Raw genomic sequence first — 24,259 nt, 5'->3', positions numbered from 1 at the left:
AGGCAAATATAACAGTTGTTGAACCTTGCACTTGACTTTGATAGTTAATGACTCTAAATTGGAAAACCGGAGGGTCAAATTCCATTAGGCAATTAGACTTTGAGTCATGTTTGTTGTCTGTTCATGTGACCAAACATGGTTTTGACTTTTGAACTTGTTTCTTCCTGTTAAGTACCATGTATATCAATTAGAAATGAATAAATGCTGGTCTGTTAATCCTCTCAGCAGATTGGAATGGGGCTAGGAATATGCTATCTGGTAATAAAATGTTTTCCTCTGGGACATCAGAGATAAATTGTCTGCATCGGTTGTCTCAGGCACTTCAGGCAAAGCTTTACTAAAATAATGTAATGGCCCACAAAGCACTCATCAATTGCAGGATCATTGGATCAATCAAATAAAGGCATTGTATAATCTTGGCTAATTATATACCCAAAGTCGTGTTTGTCTTTGGTCTGCTATTTCCCTTCCCTTTACTCATTTCACACTCACTTGGCTATTATCAATCACTGGACAATAGACAATAGGTGCAGGAGTAGGTCATTTGGCCCTTCGAGCCAGCACCGCTTTACTGTGGAACACACAGCAAGGTTAGGAAGATGGAAAGGTTGCTGAATCTGATGCTGTGAAGCAAAGGTGGGATAAAATGAGAGGGAGCTTAACCTACCAGCAGTAAAGCAAAGGATGCCGGAGGCTCCATGCCTTTGACCTGGCAATCATCTGGTCTTGATTGGCAATTATTTGTGCATTGATTTTCTTTGGAAGTTAATGTGGGTTTTAACTGAAGGCAACACTCATCTCTCTCAATTCACTTTCCCAACTTTAAACTACACAGATGCCTGATGGGGCATGCATCCAGAAGAGCCCTGCTGAAGCCCTGCTCCCAACCATCTCCGGTTAGAAGGCACAAGCAGAGCCTTGGTATTAATTAAATATGAGGGGTGGTGGGGTGGAAGGTAAGGACCAAGGGAACTCTATCCTTGTTCCATCTGAGGGAGGAGGTAGAGTGAGAGCAGACCTGCATGTCACAGAGGAGACGTGGGTGAGGGATCCATCCATGACAGCATGGGGAAACTGCGTTTACGTAGCTGTGTACCCCTACATCCAGACCAAAATGTGTTCTCCACCCATCGTGATGTTCAGCTCTTCCCACGATTCCTCCTCCTCCACCCCTTTTACTCTGGAAAGGAGTCCTCGCCTCACAATGAAGACCACTGCTCGCATCTCCAATGCTCCTCCTCTTCCTCATGGACACCACAGGCTGCTGGCATTCTGCCTTCTCCCTTCTCTGGACCATTTTATTTCCAACTAAAGGCGCATCATCAGCCATCATTACTTCTCCACTCCCCTTGCCCACTCCAAACCCACACCTTCTGAACACACAGCCCTCCGCTCACTCAGTAACAATCCAGATAGTGTTTCCAAACCTGCCAACAAGGGCAGTACTTTTTGTACTCTGGAAGGCTCACCTCCACCATGCTGAGGACAGGTGTTAACTCCTGGACACTTCCTCTTAATTACCCCTTGATCATGACCGCATAGACGAACACCAGGCCACCATCTCCCAGACTGTTTCCAATCTTAATCTGAACTTCCCTCTGCAGTCTCTGCTGTAGCATCGTGGCACAGTGGTAGTTTAGCTGCTTTACTGTGCCAGAGACCCGAGTTCGATCATGACTACGGGTGCTGTCTGTGTGGAGTTTGTACATTCTCCCCATGACCTGGATGGGTTTTCTCTGTGTGCTCCAGTTTCCTCCTACACTCCAAAGAAGTACAACTTTGTAGGTTAATTGGCTTGGTAAAATTGTAAATTGTCCCTAGTGTGTGTGGGATAGTGTTAGTGTGTGGGGATCGCTGGTCAGCGCCGACTCGGCAGGCCGAAGGGACTGTATCTCTAAAAACAAAAGTTAAAAACTAAAAAAAAATGTCCAACCTCATTGTGCTGCCCGCTTCTATCTCCTTTCCTAAATCCACAAACAGGCCTGCCCTTATAGACACATTGTTTCTATCTGCTCCTACCCAATAGAACATCTCTAAATACCTTAATTCCATCTTCTCCCCTCTTGTCCAGTCCTTTCTGACCTATGTTTGAGACACCCTTTAACTCCTCAATAACGTTAAATTCCTGGGCCCTCATTGACTTATTTTACCATGGACATCCAGTCCCATTACACCTCCATTCCCTATCAAAATTGTTCTTCCTTGAGCAAAGGGCCAATTAATTACCCTCTCCTAATGCTCCCATCCACCCTGGCAAAACTGGTCCTCACCCTCAACAACTTCTCTATTTGACCTCTCACTTTCATCAAATAAAAGTTTAGCCATGGTTCCCAGCTATGTCTGCCTTTTTGTTGGTTATGTCAAACAGTCCTTGCTCCAAACTGGTACACTGGTACCATCCCCCAACACTTTCTCCACTACATCATCGTCTACATTGGAGTTGCCTCCTGCTCCCGTGTCGAACTTGTTAATTTAATTAACTTTATCACTAACTTCCACACTGTCTTCTAATTTACTTGGACAAATTCACATCTCTGACACCTCCCCATTCTTGATCTCTCTGACCATCACAGGGAAAAGACTATCGACTAACATCTACTATAAACCCACTGACCCCCACAGTTATCTGGACCACACCACCTTCCACCCTGCCTCTTGCGACGACACCATTCCCTACCCTAAATTTCTCCATCTCCGCCGCATCTGCCCCTAAGATGAGGCTCTCCATTCTAGAACATCTGAAATGTCTTCTTTCTTTAGTAAACCTGGTTTCTCCACTTCTGGCATGGATAGATCCCCTTTTATGTTGCCTCTGTACTGTAGTTCTGCTTGTGCTTCCCCTCTCCCATGATGGAATAGGAATAGCCCTCCTGTTCTCCTGGTTCTTACCTTTCATCCCACCATCATATCATTCTCTAACATGTCCACAATCAGTCACATCTTCCCATTCTGCTTTCTGCCAAGACCACTCCCTCCGCACCTCTTTAGTTTACTCATCCCATCTCCCCTAAACTACACCCTTCACAGGTACGTTCCCCTGCAATCGCAGGAGGTGTAAAGCCTGTCCCTATACTTCCTCCCTCACACCCATCTAGGACCCCAACAGCACAGCCAGTGGAGACAGAGCTTCATGTGTGCTTCCTTTTCCTCATCTACTGCATTCTGTGCTCCTGATGTGGCCTTCTTTAATCGGTGAGACCAAGTGGATACTCAACGACCATTTTGCCACTCTGCCTTCTCCCTCCACCGCCCCTTCCCCACCCCCGACTACATTCAGTCTAAAGAAGGATCCCAATCTGAAAAGTTGCCTATCAATGTTCTCCAGAGATGCTGCATGACACCCTCGTTTACTTCAGCACTTTGTGTCTGTTTTCAAAGTGAATATTGGATTGTCGCGAGGGACTTCATGATCAAGTCTTGTTGCTATATTTTTACGCAATACTTGATAATTCCTAAGCTCAAAGGAAGCCTGCATTTGCAGGGTACCCCCCCACCCCCCATGCCTAATTCAGGACATCACAAATACTTTATAGATAGTGAATTCGCATTTTAGCATTCAAACAATGAATAAGGAAGTCAATTCATAGAAAGCTCACAAAAGGAATAAAGAATGGATAATTTGTTTTTAAGGACGTGAAAGGGATAACTATTGGTTAAGATACCAAGGATGCTCCACTATACAAGTTAATTTGTGTTCATCAGGTCTCAGAGATGACCATTTGGTTTAGTTTCCAATATGAAAGACAGTACCTTTATCACGACAGCATGCCCTCAGTACTACATTGCAACATTAACCTTGAGCTTTGGTGCTCAAGTTCCTGATATGGGACTTGAAACTAAACTTTTTTTCCGTTAGAGGCAAAAATACCAGCATAGCCACAGATGGTGTCCATGAATAACAATGAGGAGTGGAGCACTTGGGGTTTGTTTTCTTTTTCCTAACCCAAGTATTTTGAGACCGTTTGAAACACCTCAACCACATTTCCTCAAAGTGATCAGCTAACTTAATACAGATGGTGGGAAAAGTCTGGGGCCTTTTGATCTCCATTGTTCTAGACTAAAAGAGACTGCATTAATTCACCACAAGCCATAACATTTTGTCTACATAACCACGCTTAGAGGCTTTTCCTGCTCTATTCTCACGATTTATTTTAAAGAATTTAACTCTGTGATACAGCTGAGCTTAAAGCTTGAAGCAGAGAGATTTGACTTATTTGATTATTTATATGTAAATACTTTGTCCTAATATATATATATATAAAATATAATATATTTGTCCTAATATATATATATATAAAATATATATTTATATGGAACATACATGAAAATGAATTATTATAAATTTTTAACAGGCCAGATTCTACCTGTGAAGAAAGAAACATAATGAATGATTTGGGTCAATGGATCTTCGTTAGAACTGGATCAGTGAGAAAACTGGCTTGTTTTAAGTTGCAGAGAACGGCTAAATGGAGAGAACAATGGGAATACCTGTGATAGGGTGGAGGTCTAGGTCATACATGCTTTCTGAGCTGAGAACAGAAACAACAGATAGCAACAAAGGCAGATAAGAGGCTTTCAGATTGGCACATAGTGAATGGAGGGATAGCATGCAGGCAGAGGAAATTAGTTTCACTTGGCATAATATTTAGCACGGACATAATGAGCCAAAGGGCCTCTTCCTGCGCTGTATTGTCCTATATTCTAAGACAAAAGAATGTACTGGGACTGTAAGATGCCAAACACATCAGTTATTGGAAAGCCAAAACAAAGAAATACCCAGCAAATTATGAGAGAGGAAAGAAAAGTTAAAATGAATTGTTATGTGAAATTGTTGAGTTCAGTATTGAGTCTCAAGGTCAGCAAAGTGCTTTGTTGTTGTTCCTCAAGCCTTGTATTGGGGTTCATTGTTGCGAAGAGTTACAGCATGAACAATGAGAACTGCATTTGGAACAACAAGGAACATGGAAGGAACTGCAGATGCTGGATTACACAGATGATAGATGCAAAAAGCTGCAGTAACTCAGCGTGTCAGGCTGCATCTCTGGATAAAACGAATCAGTGAGATTTTGTGTCTGAAGAAGGGTCTCGACCTGAAACGTCACCTATTCCCTTTCTCCAGAGATGCTGCCTGACCCGCTGAATTACTCCAGCTATTGCTCATGTTGTCCTCACAGGCACAGGGCAGCTTTGAAGCTAATTTGTGAATGCTCGGCTTATGGAGCTAAGTCTGGATGTGGAGCTGTCCTGAGATCCCTCTCGTCAGTGCGAGAGCTGACGTCTGGATGAAGAAAGACTGCCTGCAGCTTCTTTAAATTTATTCAAAGCACCACATTGGGCAGATGCCATCTGACTTTGCTCTTTATGAGACCCTGTGGTGGTTGCTCTGCTTATTGAGAGATTATCAGGATCACTGCCGCAGTGCGCGCATCAAATCTGCCGTGATTAATAACTATCTAATACTACCATGAATTTCTGAAAGAGATCAGTGGTATCAGTGAATCAAATGATCACACTGAGTGATAGAATGTCTGGTGCCATTATCAGTAAGAACCTTCTGTGACTGATTTGACAAAATTGCGGAGTTTCGGATCATGGGGATCGTCCTTCTTAAATGAGCTGCAGAAGTTTTAAATTGAGCTATAGCTGGTGATTCCCATGGATAAGTTTATGTTTTCACAGCTTGCAGTGCAGTCGCCTGCTCGAGTTTGAGGCCCCATGAGGCCTATATGCTCTGATCACCATATTATGTTTGCTAGGCAGATTAATAGTAACCACTTGGATAGTTCCTGTCAAAAGTAAGTCAGTGGAAAAGCAGGCACAATTAATTGTACGACTTTCTTGTTATTTTCTCTCCATCATTCTCTCACTTGTTCCTATTCTCTTGTTCACTTGCTTTTATTCTCTCGTTCACTTGTTTCTATTCTCTCGCTTGCTCATGCTTTCTTTCTCCCTATTGGTTTAAAGTCATAGTCTTACAGTGTGAAACCAGGGCCTTCGGCCCATCTACACTAGTCCCACCTGCCTGCATTTGGCCCACATCCATCTAAACCTGTCCTATCCAAGTAAATGTCTAAATGTTTCTTAAACATTGCTATAGTATCTGCCTCAACTCCCTCCTCTGGCAGCTCGTTCCATACATCTTTTCTATTTTTTTTCTCTCTCACGATAGAGCCTTTTGCTTTCGTAGTTCTAGACTCACCAAGGTCTTTACTTTGCTACTTCTGGTTTAGCATCGACCGTGCTTGTGTCATCTTCTTTCCTGCTGTTTGCTGTCTGTTTTTGCACAGTGAGTCATTTTGGGCTGCTTATTTTAGTGATGGGGATGATCTGTATCTCCGCTTTGTGTAATGATTCCCAGCTGACACCCCACTTAGCTGCTAGACAATAATCATGGAACATTTTATTCTGTGTATTATCTAGTTATCCAGCTATTTTCAGACATGACAAAAATGACTAGCCAGCTAAGTTAATTTATCTGGTCATTTCCTCAAAGAGATGTCACTTGTAATATAATAACATCTCTTGATTGGCAGGAACTTGTACAGTTCCTCTTCAATCTTCTTATCTTTCTCAAAGTGCATTGGAAACTTATTCTACAAATTGAATAGTTTTGCTCATTTACTCACTTGCTCAGGGCAGCATGGGGTCGCAGGGGTAGAGTTGCTGCCTTGCAGCGCCAGGGAGTCTGGTTCTATCCCGACTAAGGGTGCTTGTCTGTACGGAATTTGTACATTCTCCCCGTGACCTGCGTGGGTTTACTCCGAGATCTTCGGTTTCCTCCCATACTCCAAGGATGTACGGATTTGTAGATTAATTGGCATTGTATAAAAATATAAATTGTCCCTAGTGTATGTGTAGGATAGTGTTAATGTGCGGGGATTGCTGGTCGGCGCGGACTCGGTGGGCCGAAGGGCCTGTATTTCTAAACTAAACTAAACTGAAATTTAGATTTTTTGTGTTATTTATGCATATGATTTCTTAACTTAGAATTGCTTGCAAAGGAGATACATATTCAATCCCGTCATATGTAAGCACGTTGATTTCAGTATGCTGCTCACGTTCCTTCAAGGTGTCAAAACAATAGAAAGAGAAAGTAGTCCTTTTGGGAGCTAGATATTTAAACATTTCTGACCAATCCATCCTGAAAGCTTCAATTAACCACCAAAAGGTATTTTTGAAAATTACAGAAATTAAGCTTGATAGCCTTGTGGCTATCCTTTTAAAAAGAAACTCATCTGGCTTAGTAGCAGAGAATAATGGTGTGTATTACACATGCTTACATTGCTGTTGCTAGGATAGAGTACACAACAAGCCTTCATACTGCAAGAGCTCCAGTTCGTGCACGTTAAAAATGCACGGTGTCATTTGGTCTGAGTTATCTGATCACGGAGGTCCTCCCCAGCTTATGTACAATGCATACAAATGAATTAGCCTTTGGGAGACCGAGTTGACGGATTTGCTGACTGATGTAGGACTGCAGAAGTCTTCTGCAATTTCAGAATTCGGTTTGTGACCGCATTTCTGACTTGCAAACTGTCCGGGTTATGAACAGTTCACAGGAACGATACCTGCTGTATCCTGGGTGTTGCTGTAATTTTCCAAAGGCTGCTCGGTTCAAATCATGGCCTCACGACTTGTCCTTAATGACTGCTAACTATGGGGATTGGCAACACTGTTAGGAATACCAGGACTAGAATTGTGATGTCTCATAGCCAATGGTTCCCTTCAGAATTGCTCCCCATCAGATATTTATACCTCAATGTCTCCAGGAATTCTGTGCATGCACAGTTGAAAGGTTGTAGTCCAAGATACTGGCACATCTAACTGTTGGTTCCACTCGGCATTGGGTCCAGTGACTGACCATGGTGGCAGTGATATCCTGAGTAAGGGTCCAGGTGCACCTCAGCTTATCCCAGGAAATAATCATTTTAAGTGGGTGGGAGTAGTGGGGGACTAGGAAACCAGATGATTAACACTAAACTGTGAGACCAAAATTGGAAAGTTGTGGTAAATCCATGACTCGAGACAAGGCCAGGAAAATAATTATTAATATAGAAATAATACACAGGATAGAATATAAATTTTATTTTAAATCGGCAGATAAAAACAATAGAAAAAAATCCAACGGCTCAGTATCCAAATACACCTAACACCAGAAAAAAAATGATGATTTGAGAGTGCAAATAAAATTAAGTGTGATCTCTTATTCATTACAGAGATAGGGGTGTAGGATGACAGATTGAGATTTGAATGTAGATGTTTATATGACGTTTGAGAAGGAGAGGAAGCTAGAAAAAGGTGCAGGAAGGATTCTGTTATTAATAATGAACTTTACACAATAGAGGAGTGACCTTTGTTCAGGAAACAGGATGTTGGGTGGAGATGAGAAGCGATCAAGGCAGCATATAATTTGTGAGAATGGTGTTCGGTGCAGTAACTTCAAGGTAGGGCAGGACAAAGAGGAATAAATAACATAAGGTTTTCAGAAATCATGGGGGACCTTAGACTACATGTAGACTGACAAATCAGATGAGCACAGACAGCCTAGATGAAGAATTTAAAGTTTCTAGTATCGTTTCTTGTAACAGCATATTCTGGAGCCAACTGGAGAGCAAGCAATGCTGCATTTGGTATTATATTAAAAATGGGTTTAATTATTGTTCCCATTGAGAAGACATCTTCTCACCAATGAATCATAATATGATTGAGATTTAACTTCAATTTGAGGGAGAGAGGAATGGCTCCATGACTAATATTTTAGATTTTTGGTGCAATCATGGGGATGTAAAAGATGAGTTGAGTTTAATTTTGTGTCACATGTAACGAGGTACAGTGAAAAGCTTATGTAGCGTGCTAACCAGTTAGCAGGGAAAGAAAATAGTGAACTAACAAATTAGGTTAAAGAACCAGTCAGTCATCAGGAGATGTCAAAGAGTATCTTTAAGAAATGATAGCATAGATAGATTCCATCCATATGTACCCATGATGATATTAAACTCAATTAAACTTAAGGATAGCAGCACACTCAAAAGAAAAACATATGTTTGTGCAAAAACTTGGGGGCAGGTCTGAAGAGTGGGAATAATGCAAACAGCTTTGAATGACTGCAAGATTAATAAAGAAAGAAACCGTGCTAAAAGCTAACTAGAAAAGTAACACCAAACAGTAAGAGATATTTTTGAGAGTTATCAAAGTTGACCCTTCTGGAATAGTCAGAGGAATTAATAGAAATAAAGAAGATAGCAAATGAATTGAACTGGTCCTTTATGTAAGGTTTCACTCTTGAAGATAAAGTAACATGCCAGAAATAGGTGAAATTGGGAATTGGAAGGAAGGGAAGAAGAAATGCAATCACTGGGGTAGGGGCACTGAGCAAATTGCTGGAGCTGTAGACTGACAGTCCCAGGATCTTGGTGGACTTTGTCCTTGTTTTGAAAGGAATGGTAAGATTGCTGACTTGTTGGTTTTAATTTTTCAATATGTTTTCAATTCTCAAAGATACCGCCGGACTTCCTGAGTAGCTGCATTTTCTGCTTTTATTCCAAGCCCTTGGCTCAGCAAGTTGCAGACCCCCCCCCCCCCCCCCCGGACTTGGTGCAGGTTCAGAGGTAGAACAAGAGGCATGATCTTCCTACATCTGACCTCCAGCCAGTTTTGTACAACGCTCTGATGCACAAGTTGGCAGTGCGGAGCTCACTGATCTGCACACTGCAGCTGGCTAGAGGTTCTCCACACAACCATCAGCATGATTTGGTCCAATAAATGGTTTAACCATGCATCTTGTATCAATTTCTTCAAGAGGAGAAGTGAAACAAATTGGTACATTTTATAAAAGATGCATAGTAACTTTGAAATAAAACAAAATCTGGAAAGACTTATGAAGTTGGGTTGCATCTGTGGGAAGAAAAACATAGCTAACGTTGCAAGTCAAAGATCCTTCATTCTTTTGATTTTCACAGTAAATCTGAGTTTTCTTCAGCCATACAAATTAAGCCAAGCACTGTGATAAGACAGCTTGAAGAGATTTTCATTCCTGCTTTTTGCCTTTGGAGATTATTTGCACATGGTTTATTTGTTTCCTTAAGTCACCAGGAATTGTAAATCATGGCTTGTTGCCTCAATTTTATATCCCACTGAATTCAAGATCTCTGTGCTGACTTTTATAAATGGTGTATGTTAGTGTGTTTTATCTTTTGGAGGGGAAGAGGCAAGATGAAGAACAATTGTCTTTATCAGCACTTCTATCCGATTTATTTTAAATTCCTAGGGTTTAAAAAAAAGTTTTGATGTACAAGTGACACACTTCAGTAGATGTTAACTGGCCGAGAGTTTACAGTATATTTCACCATTGGGCCTTTTGCTTCTTTATCTTTTGGATTCTGTGAAGACTTTGGAATAGTGCAGAATGATTGAAACGCCTCAGTAGAATCATATAATAGCGCAATGTGGTTGCAGAATGTGTAGTTAAACAAATTCCCTCCAGGATGAAGTTTGTTGGAGTTGTTTTTCAATACAGTCTGCATGTTTGGTCCTTGATAGCATCAAGTATATTCTGACTTTGGTTCACAACCATAACAATTTGAAAGAAGTCAATCCAACATCTTTTTTTGGTTAGTCAGTCTTTGCACACAGACCAGGGTGTGAGATATTTAAAGTGAGCTGCGGCAAACAGTGTCGTGCCTGAACACGCACCACTTACAAGGGCGCTACTGTTATGTATAGTGAGTGCTGAGTCTCGGCTCCTTTTGTCTGGTGCTTTCAGTGTGGATTTTGCACTTCCTTTCAGTGACCACATGGGTTTCCCCCGGGTGCATCCCCCAGCTTCTTCTCACATCCCAGTCATGCTGGTTGGTGGGTTAATTGTTTCGTTTAGAGATACAGCGCGGAAAAAGGCCCTGTGGCCTGCGGCAAGTTCACGCTGACCAGCGATCCCCACACACTAACACTGTCCTACAAACACTAGGGACAATTTTTTTTGAAATACAGAAACCTACAAACCTGTACGTCTTTGCAGTGTGAAGGAAACTGGAGATCCCGGAGAAAACGCACGCAGGTCACGGGGGGAACGAACAAACTCCTTACAAATACCAGACGTAGCCAGGATTTAACCCGGGTCTCTGGTGCTGTATCCTACGCAACCATGCCGCTCTGGTTTCTGTGAAATGGGTAACCAATTCTGTGAATTGATAATTGGTTATGTAAATCATCTCCAGTGTAGTTGGCTGATAGAAGAATTGAGGGAAGTTGGTGGGCTTGTGGGGTAGACCAGGGAACTAAGTGTAGAAATGAGACTGTGCTAGTAGGAGGCATAGACTTGATGGACGGAAGGATGTCCTTCATTGTTAAGGTTTGCTTTAAATATCACACTATGGATCTGTGGTTTTCTGCAGACATTGGCTAAGCAAAATAAGTTGTATTGACTTATTTGGTTGACAACCATATAAAATTCAATGTCAGAACATTAAGAATTAACCATTAGACACACAGATTTTATAGAAAAAATATAATGCTGCTTTTAATCCCAACCAGCTGCTTGGTTTTAAGTAGGCATTAGGTGAAGCCCTAGCCTCTTTAACAGAGGTATTTTATGATGCAAACAGCACCTTAGCAGACCTACAGCTGCCATCTCCAAGAGCAGGCTTCAACCTATTCACCAACAAGGCACTATGTGCTGATCAAATGTGTAGGGAGGAACTGCAGATGCTGGTTTACACCGAAGATAGACAGAAAATGCTGGAGTAACTCTGTGGGTCAGGCAGCTACGAGAGGTACCCTCTCCCCTGACTCTCAGTCAGAAGAAGGGTCTCGACCTGAAACATCACCTATTCCTTTTCTCCGGTGATGCTGCCTGACCTACCCTGGTCCCATTTGAAGCCTTTTAATGTCTATCCTACATGGATCTCCCACTAAACAAAGTGGAAATAGCTGCAGCTTAAAGGAAAAGGAAGTGCAGACACCTCGGGGTGTAGTTTAGAGGTGGGTCTGTATTTACTGATTGGCGTGCAGCCAAAGCAGGGACGGTGGGATCTATGCTAATGCTGTGAATTGCGACTTCAGAAAGAAGGTGGAGAAGGGGAGGAGATTGGGGGGAGTTGGCAGAGATTACTGATGCAGAACTCTTGGATGAGGAGTGTTGCATCAGTAACTCTTGGATGAGTCACACAGCATGAAAACATGTCAGCCAGCCCAACTTGCTCAAGCCAACCAACATGCCCCATCTATAGTGGTCCCACCTACCTACTCTTGGCCCATAACCCTCTGAACATACCTTATCCATGTACCTGCCAAAATGTCTCTTAAACGTTACGATAGTACCTGCTTTAATTACCTCCTACGGCTGTTCATGCTAAATACCCACCACCCTATGTGTAAAAAAGTTACCCCTCAGGCTCCTATTAAAACTTTCCCCCCTCACATTAAACCTATGTCCCCTTGTTCTCAATTTCCCTACTCTGGGTAAAAGACTCTGTGCATTCACCCGATATATTCCTCGAATAGATTATGTTAATTATTGCACTAATATTACCGGGTTCCACACAAACATGTCTGGAGCTACGCATCTGTTCAAATCCCACCACACCGTTAGCAAATGGAAATTCAGCTCATCTAATAAGCTAGATATGGAATCACAAAAATTGCTATTAAATGCTGCCTTCAAACTATTGCATTGTCAGTCAAAAAAACAGACTAAATTCACCAGACATCTGTTTTATATGTGTCTCCAGGTCAGCAGCAATATGATTGATCCTGAAATGGCAAAGTCATTTGGTTGCACCACACTCTTAGACAAAACATAAGAATAAAACCAGACAGATCACAGATTACCCAAATGCTGGCTCGAAGGGCCGAATGGCCTACTCCTGCACTTATTGTCTATCACCAAAGCCACTGGATCGAGAACCGACAAATTCATTCTCACCTGGTTAATATTGCAAAGCTCCTGTGTAGGAACAGCGGATACCTTGTGCTAAATATGAAAAGTTGTTTCACACATTATTTAACTTTCAGCCTTACACTCGGTCATGATCAGAGGTACATGTAGTTATAACATAGTTTCCAGCCAATAAGGTCATAAGGAATAGGAGTAGAATTAGGCCATTCACTCATCAAGTCTACTCTGCCATTCAATCATGGCTGATCTATCTCTCCCTCCTAACCCCATTCTCCTGCCTTCTCCCCATAACCTCTGACATCTGTACTAATCAAGGCTCCACAGACTTCTGAATCAAAGAATTCCACAGATTCACCACCCTCTGACTAACGAAAATTCTCCTCATCTCCTTCCTGAAAGAACGTCCTTTAATTCTGAATTCATGACCGCTAGTCCCCTCTTCATCCGCTCTATCCAAGCCTTTCACTATTCTGCATATTTCAATGAGATCCCCCCCTCATTCTTCTAAACTCCAGTGAGTACAGGCCCAGTGCCAACAAACGCTCATCATAGGTTAACCTTCTCATTCCTGGGATCACTCTTGTAAACCTCATTTGGACCCTCTCCAGAGCCAGCACATCCTTCCTCAGATATGGTGCCCACAATTGCTCACAATGTGAAAGATCTCTCCATCATGATCCCGGGATATACCAAATCCCACTGGCAGGACGTGCCAAAAATAAGAATTATGAGTTGGGAGAGACTGGCCCTGGGAATACCTAACATGGATTCCAGAGCATAATAGACCCCACTGCATCAGGTAAAGGAAACCATTCATCATAATCTACTGCTTTACATGACTAATGAGTCAAGAATCCCCAATGCTGAATTTTGGGGGAAAAACAGCAGTGGTGGCAAGATTGTGTTCAGGTGTAGAGGTTTATGGTCTAGCATGAAGATTTGCTTCAAAACATTAACCCTGACCAAAGTGGCTAAATCTGGAGGGATATAGCTACTAGGCTGTCGCCAGCAAGTACTGAGAGGACCGGCACAAGAAATCTATTTACCTTAATCAATATAGTTGTCCTTTGTAGCAGTCGGGAAACCAGCTCACTGTCTTGCTGAAGGTGAATCACTAGATCTGGTCTAAATATATATCCTGACTGGAATAGTGCCAACGCATAACCAGGTATCTGTGAAGCGCTGTAGGATTTCACTGGCGTAATGTTATTCTCTCACAATCGGTAACCTTCACCTCAGCATGACCTTCCCTCTGTCACGTCGTTAAGCCAGGACACTAGCCCTGGTTTAGTAAGGAATGCAACAGAGCATGCGGGGGAAAGCACCATGCATAGCTAACAAAGAAATATCAGTCAGAGGACGCGACAATGCAGAACTATATGAGCTAAACAGTGGAAGCAGTACACTCAAGATCAAGCTAAGCAATCCCAGAACCAAGTCTGACCAATGCTTCGAGGTTCTGTTACACCTTCTTGTGAGCAATGGTGGAAGATTAAATCATTATTAAATATTAATTTTAATATACCTTAAGTGTTGAAATATATATCTTAAATAAATAAATGGTGGGAGAAGAAGGGTACCGACCCACAACATCACCTATCCATATTCTCCATATGCTGCCTGACCCTGAGTTATTCCAGCACATATCTCTATATCTCTACTGACCTTGCCTTCCTAGGTGGTGGAGATTTACTATCTTGGAGGTACTGGTGAAAAATGCCCTGGCCAGTTGCTCCACAACTGTGGAGGAAGCAAACTTTCAGAGTCATAGAAGAGATGTCAATCACCAGGCAATTATCCTGGTGGTGTTGAGTCTTTGGAGAGTTATTGAAGGTGCACTCTCCCAGGCAAGTTTACAGCAGGCAAATAGAAACTGGCTATGATATGAAAAGCTGTGAATGGAACAGAACAGAACATTGTGCAATGACTTAATTACCATATAGCTCCTCTGAGACGTACTCTATCCTGATGGAGTCATCACCACGATGAAAATATCCTGGAGCTTCTTTCCTAACAGAGCTGTTACTATCAGAACTGCAAGGGGTTAGGGGGGCAGCTTGAGAAAAGCTAGGGATGGCCTTTAAGCATTGGCCTTGTCAATCATATATGAATTTTGCTCTGCTGCTTGCCCTATACCCAGTGGCAGGGGTTATGTCCTTGTGATGAGGTTGAACAGCAATGCAGCAGATAACCAGGCTAACACGTAGAACAACACCTACAATGTGATGCAGCAAAAGATTGCACCAAACACTTGAATCATTTCTATGCAGTTGATGATTCCGTTTAGTAGTTTTGGAGAGAAATCCTTCCTCTTTGTTAACGTGCTCATGTGTGCAAGGTTAAGCAAGGGCATTTACGGGAATGTTGAGCACCAAAATGTCAATGCCCTCACCATCTTCCAGTCCCGCCTCAAGACTCATCTCTTCACCTCTGCATACCCTTAGTCCCATGTCCCCCTCCCCTTTGCATCTCTGTCTTACTACTCTATTTTGTTTTGTTCTTGACTCACCATGTAAAGCGACTTTGAGTCCTTGAAAAGCGCTATACAAATAAAATATTATTATTATTATTAATGCAGATATCATTTTTTTTTTAGCGTTGATTGGCATCACTATATGCCAACACAATGAGATCCCAGCAGACATCATGTGTATTCTACTGCCTTAACTAATGTGCCTTTAAGTGTAATTCATGGAAAAAGTAAGTGTGTGAATATGATGTAATAAAGTCACCTGGTTAAACACACAAATCTGTAAGTTTCACACTACTCAAAAGAAAGTTGCTGTAGAGTTGAAATTGGGCCAACAGAGGAAAAATAATGTTATGACTATATCTGCATGCAGCCATAAGGAAATTCATGTTGATTTATGAACACAAGATTTGTGTTCCCTCTAGCCCTTTTTATCAACCATGAAATTTTCCCAGATGCAGTGCAACATAAAGAATTGTCCACAGTCTGAATTTTCAAACTGACTGGTCTAATAAACACAAATTCTTATTTCCTCACAGGACAATCAGGTTTTCTAAATTTGTTTCTCCTGAAGTGACTTTGTTCATGTCTTTAAGATATCCCCCTGGCAAATTCATGCCAGGATTGCCTGTCTAAGGCGTTAAGAGCCTTAATAACTCCCATGCACAAAGAACATGTCCCTGTGTAGACTGAAGATAGACACACAAAGCTGGAGTAACTCAGCGGGTCAGTCGGCATCTCTGGAGAAAAGGAATAGGTGACATTTTGGGTCGAGACTCCTCTTCAGACCGAGAGTCAGGGGAAAGGGAAACAAGAGATCTAGAAGGTAAATAGAACGAATGAATGAGAGATATCCAAAAAGCAACGATGATCAAGGAAAGGTGGTGCCCACAATGGTCCATTGTAGGCTGTGGAGTAGGTGATCATGAATTATGCAGAGAGTAAAACTCATCAGGACGACAGTGAAACTAGTACAAAGACTAGGGTGGGGGGAGGGGGGAACGGAGAGAGAGCGGTTGTGAGGGTTACTTGAAGTTAGAGAAATCTGTGGTTCACCAAGTGTCCAAGAACACTCCCCAACTCCCTCCCATCTATGTAGCATCTGTTCTTTGAATAACAATGCTCAATAATTCCTATTGCTAGATAAATGATAATGTAGTATAATTAAGAGCTGACTGCAAAGATTGCATCTACTGTGCTTCACGCTAAAAACTGCGAGAACCTGTAACTGCAGCTTCAAGTTCTTAGGTAGCCACATCACCACTAACCTTATCTGGTCCCTTCGCACTGATGTGGTGATCAAGAAAGTGCATCAGTGTAATTACTTTCTTAGGCATATGAGAAGGTTTGACATATTCACGAGGACTCTCTCGAACGTCTACAGATGCACCATTGAAAATATTCCAATGAAATGCATCTCAGCCTGGTATGGCGACTGCAAATGCTCTTGACTGTCTGAATCTGCACAGACTGGCAAACACTGCTTAGTTCATCACAGTTGTTGCATCAGAAAGGCTGGAAGTATCACCAAAGATGCCAGTCACCATGGCCATTCCCTTTCCTCTCTTCAGCATTCTGTTGGTTGAAAGCTCAGACATGCAAAATTAAAAATAGCTTACGTAGGAGGAACTGCAGATGCTGGTTTACACCGAAGATAGACACAAAAAGCTGGAGTAACTCAGCGGAAAGGGAAAAAAGGAATAGGTGATGTTTCAGGTTGAGACCCTTCTTCGGACTGAGAGTCCAGGGAGAGGGAATCCAGAGATATGAAAAGGATTAGAGAACAAATGAATGAATGGTATGCAAAAGGACAAATCAAGCCAGCAATGATGATCAAGGAAAGGTGGAGCTGACAATGGTCCATCGTTGACTGTGGAGAGGGTGAGAAAGAGTGATACAAACAGTTAAACAAAGCAGGCCGACAGTAAAACTAGTAGGACAACTAGGGTGGGAGAGGGACCGAGAGAGAGGGGATGTAAGGGTTACTTGAAGTAGGAGGGTTCTCCACTACTATCAGTCTCCTGAACTAATCACCTCTTTTGTGCTCACTTCCTAGACGTGCTGCCCCATACATTTACTCTTAACTCTATCTCACTCGATTATTCTTTTTTTATATTTTAATACTTTGCACTACTTCAGATTTGCACTACGATCTTGTACCATCCTGCTGCATTGCTCTCATCATTATATTTTTGGTTGTATTTATCATTATGGAATGTTTACTCGGTGAGCTGCATGTGAACGAGAAATTTCTTTGCACCCTGGCGCGTATGACACTAAACTAATCTAACAATCTAATGATTTCATTGAGCAAAGTCAGTGCAATATTACACAATGGAACACAATAACGCTGCTCCATGAATTGTAATTGTAATTAAGTTATTAGCCAAGTATGTAAAAACATACAAGGAATTTGATTTGTCATACAGTTATACTAAGAAAGCAACAAGACACACAATCACATAAAGGTTAACATAAACATCCACCACAGCGGCTCCCCCACATTCCTCACTGTGATGGAAGGCAATAAAGTCTTATCTTCTTTCCTCCTTATTCTCCCGAGGACAGGGCAGTCAAACCATCTGCATTCAGGGCAATCGAAGCTCCCACAGCCGACGATGGAAGCTCCTGCGTCGGGGCGATCGAAGCTCCCGTGATCGGGGTGGTTAAAGCTCCCGTGATCGGGGTGGTCAAAGCTCCTGCGGCTTGGAGCTCCCGAAGTCGGTCCTTAACCAAGGGACCATGAGTTCCAAGATGTTCAGTCCGCAGGCTCCCGCTGTTGGAGATCCCGAAGTCGATCCTCAGCAAGAGGCCGCCAGCTCCTCGATGTTAGGCCACAGCGCGGACGGAGATACGATACAGAAAAAGTCACATCTCCGTCGAGGAAAGAGATATTTAAAAGTTTCCCACACCCCCCTTCCCCCCCACCACCCACATAATACAAAACTAAAGATACGCTGAAACATACATTTAACAGCAGAATAAAAACAACAAAAGAAAAAAAAGGACGAGACTGTTAGCGAGGCTGCCATCGTACGGCGCCACCCAGTGGTTGGCTTTCCATTGAAGGTGTCCCTGTGTTATATGTACAGACAGCATTACGTCACCAACATACTATTATCATAACATGAAGCAACATCTCAGGCCCAATTTCACACCCATGCACAGTATATGCTAAGTTTTTTAATGACCAACAAAAATTCAGCAGAAAATACCTGGCATATTTTAATCATTCCACAATTATAATATTTCATACCCCTTAGAAATGGTTGTAAATTCAGCGCATTTGTGCTTTTCTTTTCAATAGAGGAGTTAGGTAGAGTTAATATGTGGGAAATCAGTTTCATCAAAGGTTTTCTGGAAATGCTGACAATGTTCAGGAAAATTTGGATAAGTATTAAAAAAATTCCAGTTACGTTTCCATGAGTAATAAAATGCGAGGAAAAAATATCCAAGTATTTCTTTCTCATAAATGTTCAGGAGATTGGATAAAGATAGGCAGCCAATTTATTCACAATGTCTCTTTCCACTTTCAAATATGTTGCTTTGACGCAACCATCTTTATAGCTTTAATTACGGACAATAATGGGGTTTTTTCACCCCGTATCCAAACACCACATAATTCCTCACAGTCAAAATTCGAGTCTTACTCCCAATACTCGCCCTTTCACTGCCCAGATTCTTAGAACCACCACCCCAACAAGGCCAGGGCCAGCGAACAGATTTGCCTAGTCCTCTGGTCTGCTCCAGAGTGTTTACTTGTCAACTTGTAGCCAAGCCTCCCCTTTGCAATGACCTCCAGGGGGGAAAGCACCCAGAAGCAAAAGAACAAACAATTAAGACATCTTGGCATGCAGTTGTTCAGATTTCCCCTGATAACCTCAGTGCCCGCAATGCCATTTTAAGCAGCATTTGAAGTGAGAAGGAACTGGATTTCAGTTTATGGATGATACTTCATAACTTCTCCTGGAGGATTATTATCAGACTGTGTTTCACAGAGAGTCTCACCTGCAAACTCAGAGAAGGTCACTGAGCCATTGCACTAAACTGGTTTCCCCATCAAACACATCCAAGCACTATCTGCAAACTTCCCAAACTATTTATCTTCAGCCTTGCATGCGAGACTGAGATTGAGAAAAGTGTGAATTATTTTGGTCTGTTTTTGTACCCACTTTGGTGCTGTGTGCGTGGAGTTTGCATGTTCTCCCCATGATCACGTCGGTTTTCTCTGGGATCTCTGGTTTCCTCCCACATCCCAAAGACTGCAGATTTGTAGGTTAATTGGCCTCGGTAAATTGCCCCTAGTGCTTAGGGAGTGTATGAGAAACTGGGATAACTAGCATACGGACAATGGTCGGCATCGACTCAGTGGGCCAAAGGGCCTGTTTCCATTCTGTATCTCTAAATTAATCTAAACCTGCCATAGGTCATAAGGGATAGGAGCAGAATTAGGCCATTTGGCCCATCGTTTGCTCCTCCATTCAATCATGGATGATGTATCTCTCCCTCCTAACCCAATTCCCTCCATCACCCCTGACACCGATACTAATCCTAGTCTTCCGCACTTGTCCTTCATGTTACCCTGTGACACTGAGAACCTGCAACTTGGATTCTCCTGGAAGCAATTCTGAGTCTGTATCCTTTTACACCCTGTCACCATTCTCAGGATGTAGACAGACATTTTGGAAGAGGTCAGGTCATAGTCATAGTCTAACAGCATGGAAACAGACCCTTTGGCCCAATTTGCCCACACCGGCCAATATGTCCAGGCTACACTAGTCCCACCTGCCTGCATTTGGCCCATATCCCTTTATACATGTCCTATCCATGTACCTCTAAATGTTTCTTAAACATCGCGATGGTACCTCAACTACCTCTACCGTCAGCTCGTTCCATACACCTACCACCTCAGTTTCCTATTAAATCTTCCCACCTCAGCTTAAATCTATGTTCTCGGGTTCTCGATTCCCCTACACTGGGCAAGAAACTCTGTGCTTCCACCGGATGACACCTAAAGAAGCCAGGAGGTCAGAATCTTCATGGAGAATAGAGAGCTGCTAGATTGATTGATTTCCCCTTTCCCAGGAAAGCCCATGTGGGAATGGGAATTCTGCTGCTTGATTTAGTTATTCCGTGAACATGCCTGGACAGCAGCCAAGAAGGATATTTCCTGATATTGTATCAGTAAATTCATGTCCATTTACTATACTCGAAGTCCATGAAATCTTGGGCAAACCATGTGTTCTATGTCTGATGATTCACTTGGAGCCAAAGAACTGTCTGGCAAAAATGATAAGAATTATCTTTAAATCTTTTACTTGTAATTGATCTATTACGGCATATCTTTATTTTCAGCAAGACGCTTATGCAAGTGTAATCAGCGAGAACCTACAGAAAATATGCCTCAAGAACCAAGAATGCTTGAAGAGAAACTGATTTTTCATTTAATCGGAATGGACAATGTAATCAGCACAAACTGTTCCAAATAACACAATATTTGTAGAATCTATTAATACGTGAGAATGAGTAATCTGCAAGCACCACCACTGGAAATAATTTATGACCATTTATAGTAAAATTTCAAAAAACACTTATAAAACACGAAGAGCTGGTAATGAATGAAATCGCTGTTTTATACTCATGCACATTGTAGTTGAATCCTGGCTGTAATTAAAGGGAATTAAATCCATATGTTTGTTGTTATAGATCACACTCTCTTTCTCTCTCCCTCTCCCCATCAGGCTATTCATTATATGGATTTCATTCCAAAGGAAATGCAGCCAATTGCTGGTACCGAAGGGGCCTATTATCGCCGCAGGCAACTAATGAGGCAGCTGCCTGTCTACGACCAGGACCCCTTTCAATGTCACGCCTTGTCAGAGAGTGAAATGAAGAGCATGCAGGAATTCATCAGGAAGTACAAGACTGACATGCTGGGCGTTGGAGAAGTGGCGCTGCCCGGCCAAGCAGCCGGTACCAAAGACAACGTCAACCAAAGACAGACGACAGAAGCCCAGGGACAGTTTACCAATGGAAAAATAGTAAAGGAAAAACCCCAGGATAGCCCAGCTGCACCCAATGGGACGTTGGCAGAGTCCCAGCAGGAAGACAAATATGTGAGTGGTTAACACAAATAGTATGTTTTTAACTAAAAAGCTTACTCAGCTATATCAAAAGAAAATAAGTGTGGACCTTATGCACTTTCATATCTGTTTTAAATCTATTTCAACCTCCACTTTATAAAAAAATACTTGTCTTGGCATATGTGTAAGAAATTACTCCTAGACAGAGCAAGATAAATAGCCCTGCCATTCATTACAAATGATTACATATTTCATTCCTTAGATTTTCATCTTCTATGCAAATAATATGCAACCACAGACTATAAAATGTCTTTTCTCATCCTTTATCTGCCTATCAAATTATCTGCCTTTCTCTTGTTTCTCTTGTCTTTTCTTCCTCTTTCCCTTCTCACTTTTTCCACTGCTGCCTACAATAAATGACATGTTCATAATAACCTAGTCTGCAGGAGATGTAAGCCAAAGTCATCAAAGGATAACAAAAAGGCCATCATTTATTCTTGACTCTTTGATATTGCCTTGTTATTCGGTTGCACAATTGACAAACAGCATTATTTGACTGATCTATGTTCAGACAGTGAAACTGATAGTTTTAAAAACAAGACGCAAAGTGCTAGAATAATTCAACGAGTTCAGTAATCCAGTCTGAAGAAGGGTCCTGATCCAAAACATCACCTATCCATGTTCTCCAGAGATGCTGCCGAACCAGCCGAGTTACTCCAGCACTTTGTGTCTTTATTTATAAACCAGCATCTACTGTTCCCCGTGTCTCCCGATAATTTTCGAATAATTCAAGTTTATTGTCATTTGGATGAGTACGGTATGGTTTTGTCACAATGAAACATCTTACCTGCAGCAGCATCACAGTCACATGGACTCGGACAAAAACACATAAGACTGTGGGGAAAAAAACATAGAAACATAGAAACATAGAAAATAGGTGCAGGTGTAGGCCATTCGGCCCTTCGAGCCTGCACCGCCATTCAATATGATCATGGCTGATCATCCAACTCAGTATCCTGTACCTGCCTTCTCTCCATACCCCCTGATCTCTTTAGCCACAAGGGCCACATCTAACTGCCTCTTAAATATAGCCAATGAACTGGCCTCAACTACCTTCTGTGGCAGAGAATTCCAGAGATTCACCACTTTCTGTGTGAAAAATGTTTTTCTCATCTCGGTCCTAAAGGATTTCCCCCCCTACCCTTAAACTGTGACCCCTTGTTCTGGACTTCCTCAACATCGGGAACAATCTTCCTGCATCTAGCCTGTCCAACCCCTTAAGAATTTTGTAAGTTTCTATAAGATCCCCCCTCAATCAAACAAGATATTAATACAAAAACATACTTGGGATAAAAAAATCGTCCATAGTGATATGGACTGTTTGAAGAAGTGGGCTGTAGTGTTCCATTGTCAAAATAAGATTCCTTTTCTCCAGAGATGCTGCGTGACCCACTAAGTTACTCCAGCATTTTCTGTCTATCTTCAGTGTAAACCAGCATCTGCAGTTCCACCCTACACATTAGGATTGTGTAGGTTGGTCCAAGAACTTGACTGTTGAAGGAAAGTAGCTGTTCCTGAACATGGTGGTGGGGAACTTCGGGCTTCTGTGCCTAATGCCCGATGGTGGCAGTGAAAAAAGGGCATGGCCTGAATGTTGGGGATCCTTAATAATTGATGCTATATTATTAAGGATGCTTTTGATGCAGGGAAGAGCTGTGATGTTGATGTGCCAGATTGCTTCTACTACTCTCTGCAGCCTCTTGCATTCCTGTGGGTGAGAATTGAAATATCAGACCAGATCGCAACCAGTCAGGATGGTTTCTACAGTACAGCTGTAAAAGTTTGTATACGGAGACATATCACATTTCCCATAGGTTTGGAAGGTTGCTTGAGGGATGAGAGGGTGAGGGTTTCATACACAGACGCTTCAGTCTTACCTCCTCAGCAAACATGTTCTCTAACAACTGAAAGTTTCCCCTATGCATCCAGCTTTTGTCATTCTGTGCACTGAATCCATTGGACCCATCAGGCAATCTTGAAATTGCTAATTTAAATGTCTGAAAGGCGCACTATTTACTGCTGTAGATGTGCCTGCAGGTTTCAGTTTTTAAAGGTCCTAATGCTTCCAGGTGCTGTGCTTGCATTGTGGAGATGCCACTGAATCTGTCAGGTCTGTGAAGTCGATAACCTTACAATAGGATGAGCATTGTGATGGCAGGAAGTACATGGTTAAGCTCTTTAATCAAGAACCATCAAGTTCAAGGTCTAAGGAGTTTGCATCTCTAATGTTGAAGACAGGTCATTGACTTTATTTCTCCTTCAGTTGTTTTAAACAGTGTGGGTTCAGTACCAGGCACCTTCCATGAATTTCATAATCATATCATTAAAGTATCTTTCAAGAAAGCTATTCAAATAGAATGGAGGAAGGCAGTGAACTGGGATTTCCCCTTGGATGCCCAGGTTGCTCTTTCTGCTTTCCGCAAAGACCGTTCCCTCCGTAACTCCCTGGCCAATTTGTCTCTTTCCACCAAAATCACCCCCTCCCTGGGGACTTTCCCTTGCAACCACAGGAAATGTTACACTGGTCGCTTTACCTCCCCCCTCGACTCCATCCAAGGACCCAAGCAGTCTTTCCAGGTGAGGCAGAGGTTCACCTACACCTCCTCCAACCTCATCTACTGTATCCGCTGTTCCAGGTGTCAACTTCTCTACATCGGCGAGACCAAGCGCAGGCTTGGCGATCGCTTCGCCCAACACCTCCACTCAGTTCGCATTAACCAACCTGATCTCCCGATCAGCACTTCAACTCCCCCT

At 42.4% G+C, this 24,259-nt stretch overlaps 1 protein-coding gene across 1 annotated transcript in view; it reads left to right on the top strand.

The window, feature by feature from the left end:
* lmcd1 (LIM and cysteine rich domains 1) overlaps positions 1–24,259 on the top strand; it is a 67,655-nt gene that overhangs the window by 31,795 nt on the left and 11,601 nt on the right. The window contains exon 4 of the mRNA XM_033036751.1: positions 21,104–21,478. Within this exon, the coding sequence (XP_032892642.1) occupies positions 21,104–21,478 (375 nt within the window). The remainder of the gene's footprint in view (positions 1–21,103; positions 21,479–24,259) is intronic.

The sequence above is a fragment of the Amblyraja radiata genome, chromosome 18 (assembly GCF_010909765.2).
Source record: "Amblyraja radiata isolate CabotCenter1 chromosome 18, sAmbRad1.1.pri, whole genome shotgun sequence".
In the NCBI taxonomy this organism is placed as follows: Eukaryota; Metazoa; Chordata; class Chondrichthyes; order Rajiformes; family Rajidae; genus Amblyraja; species Amblyraja radiata.
Note: the sequence above shows the minus strand (reverse complement) of the source record. Positions and strands in the feature narration are given on the sequence as shown.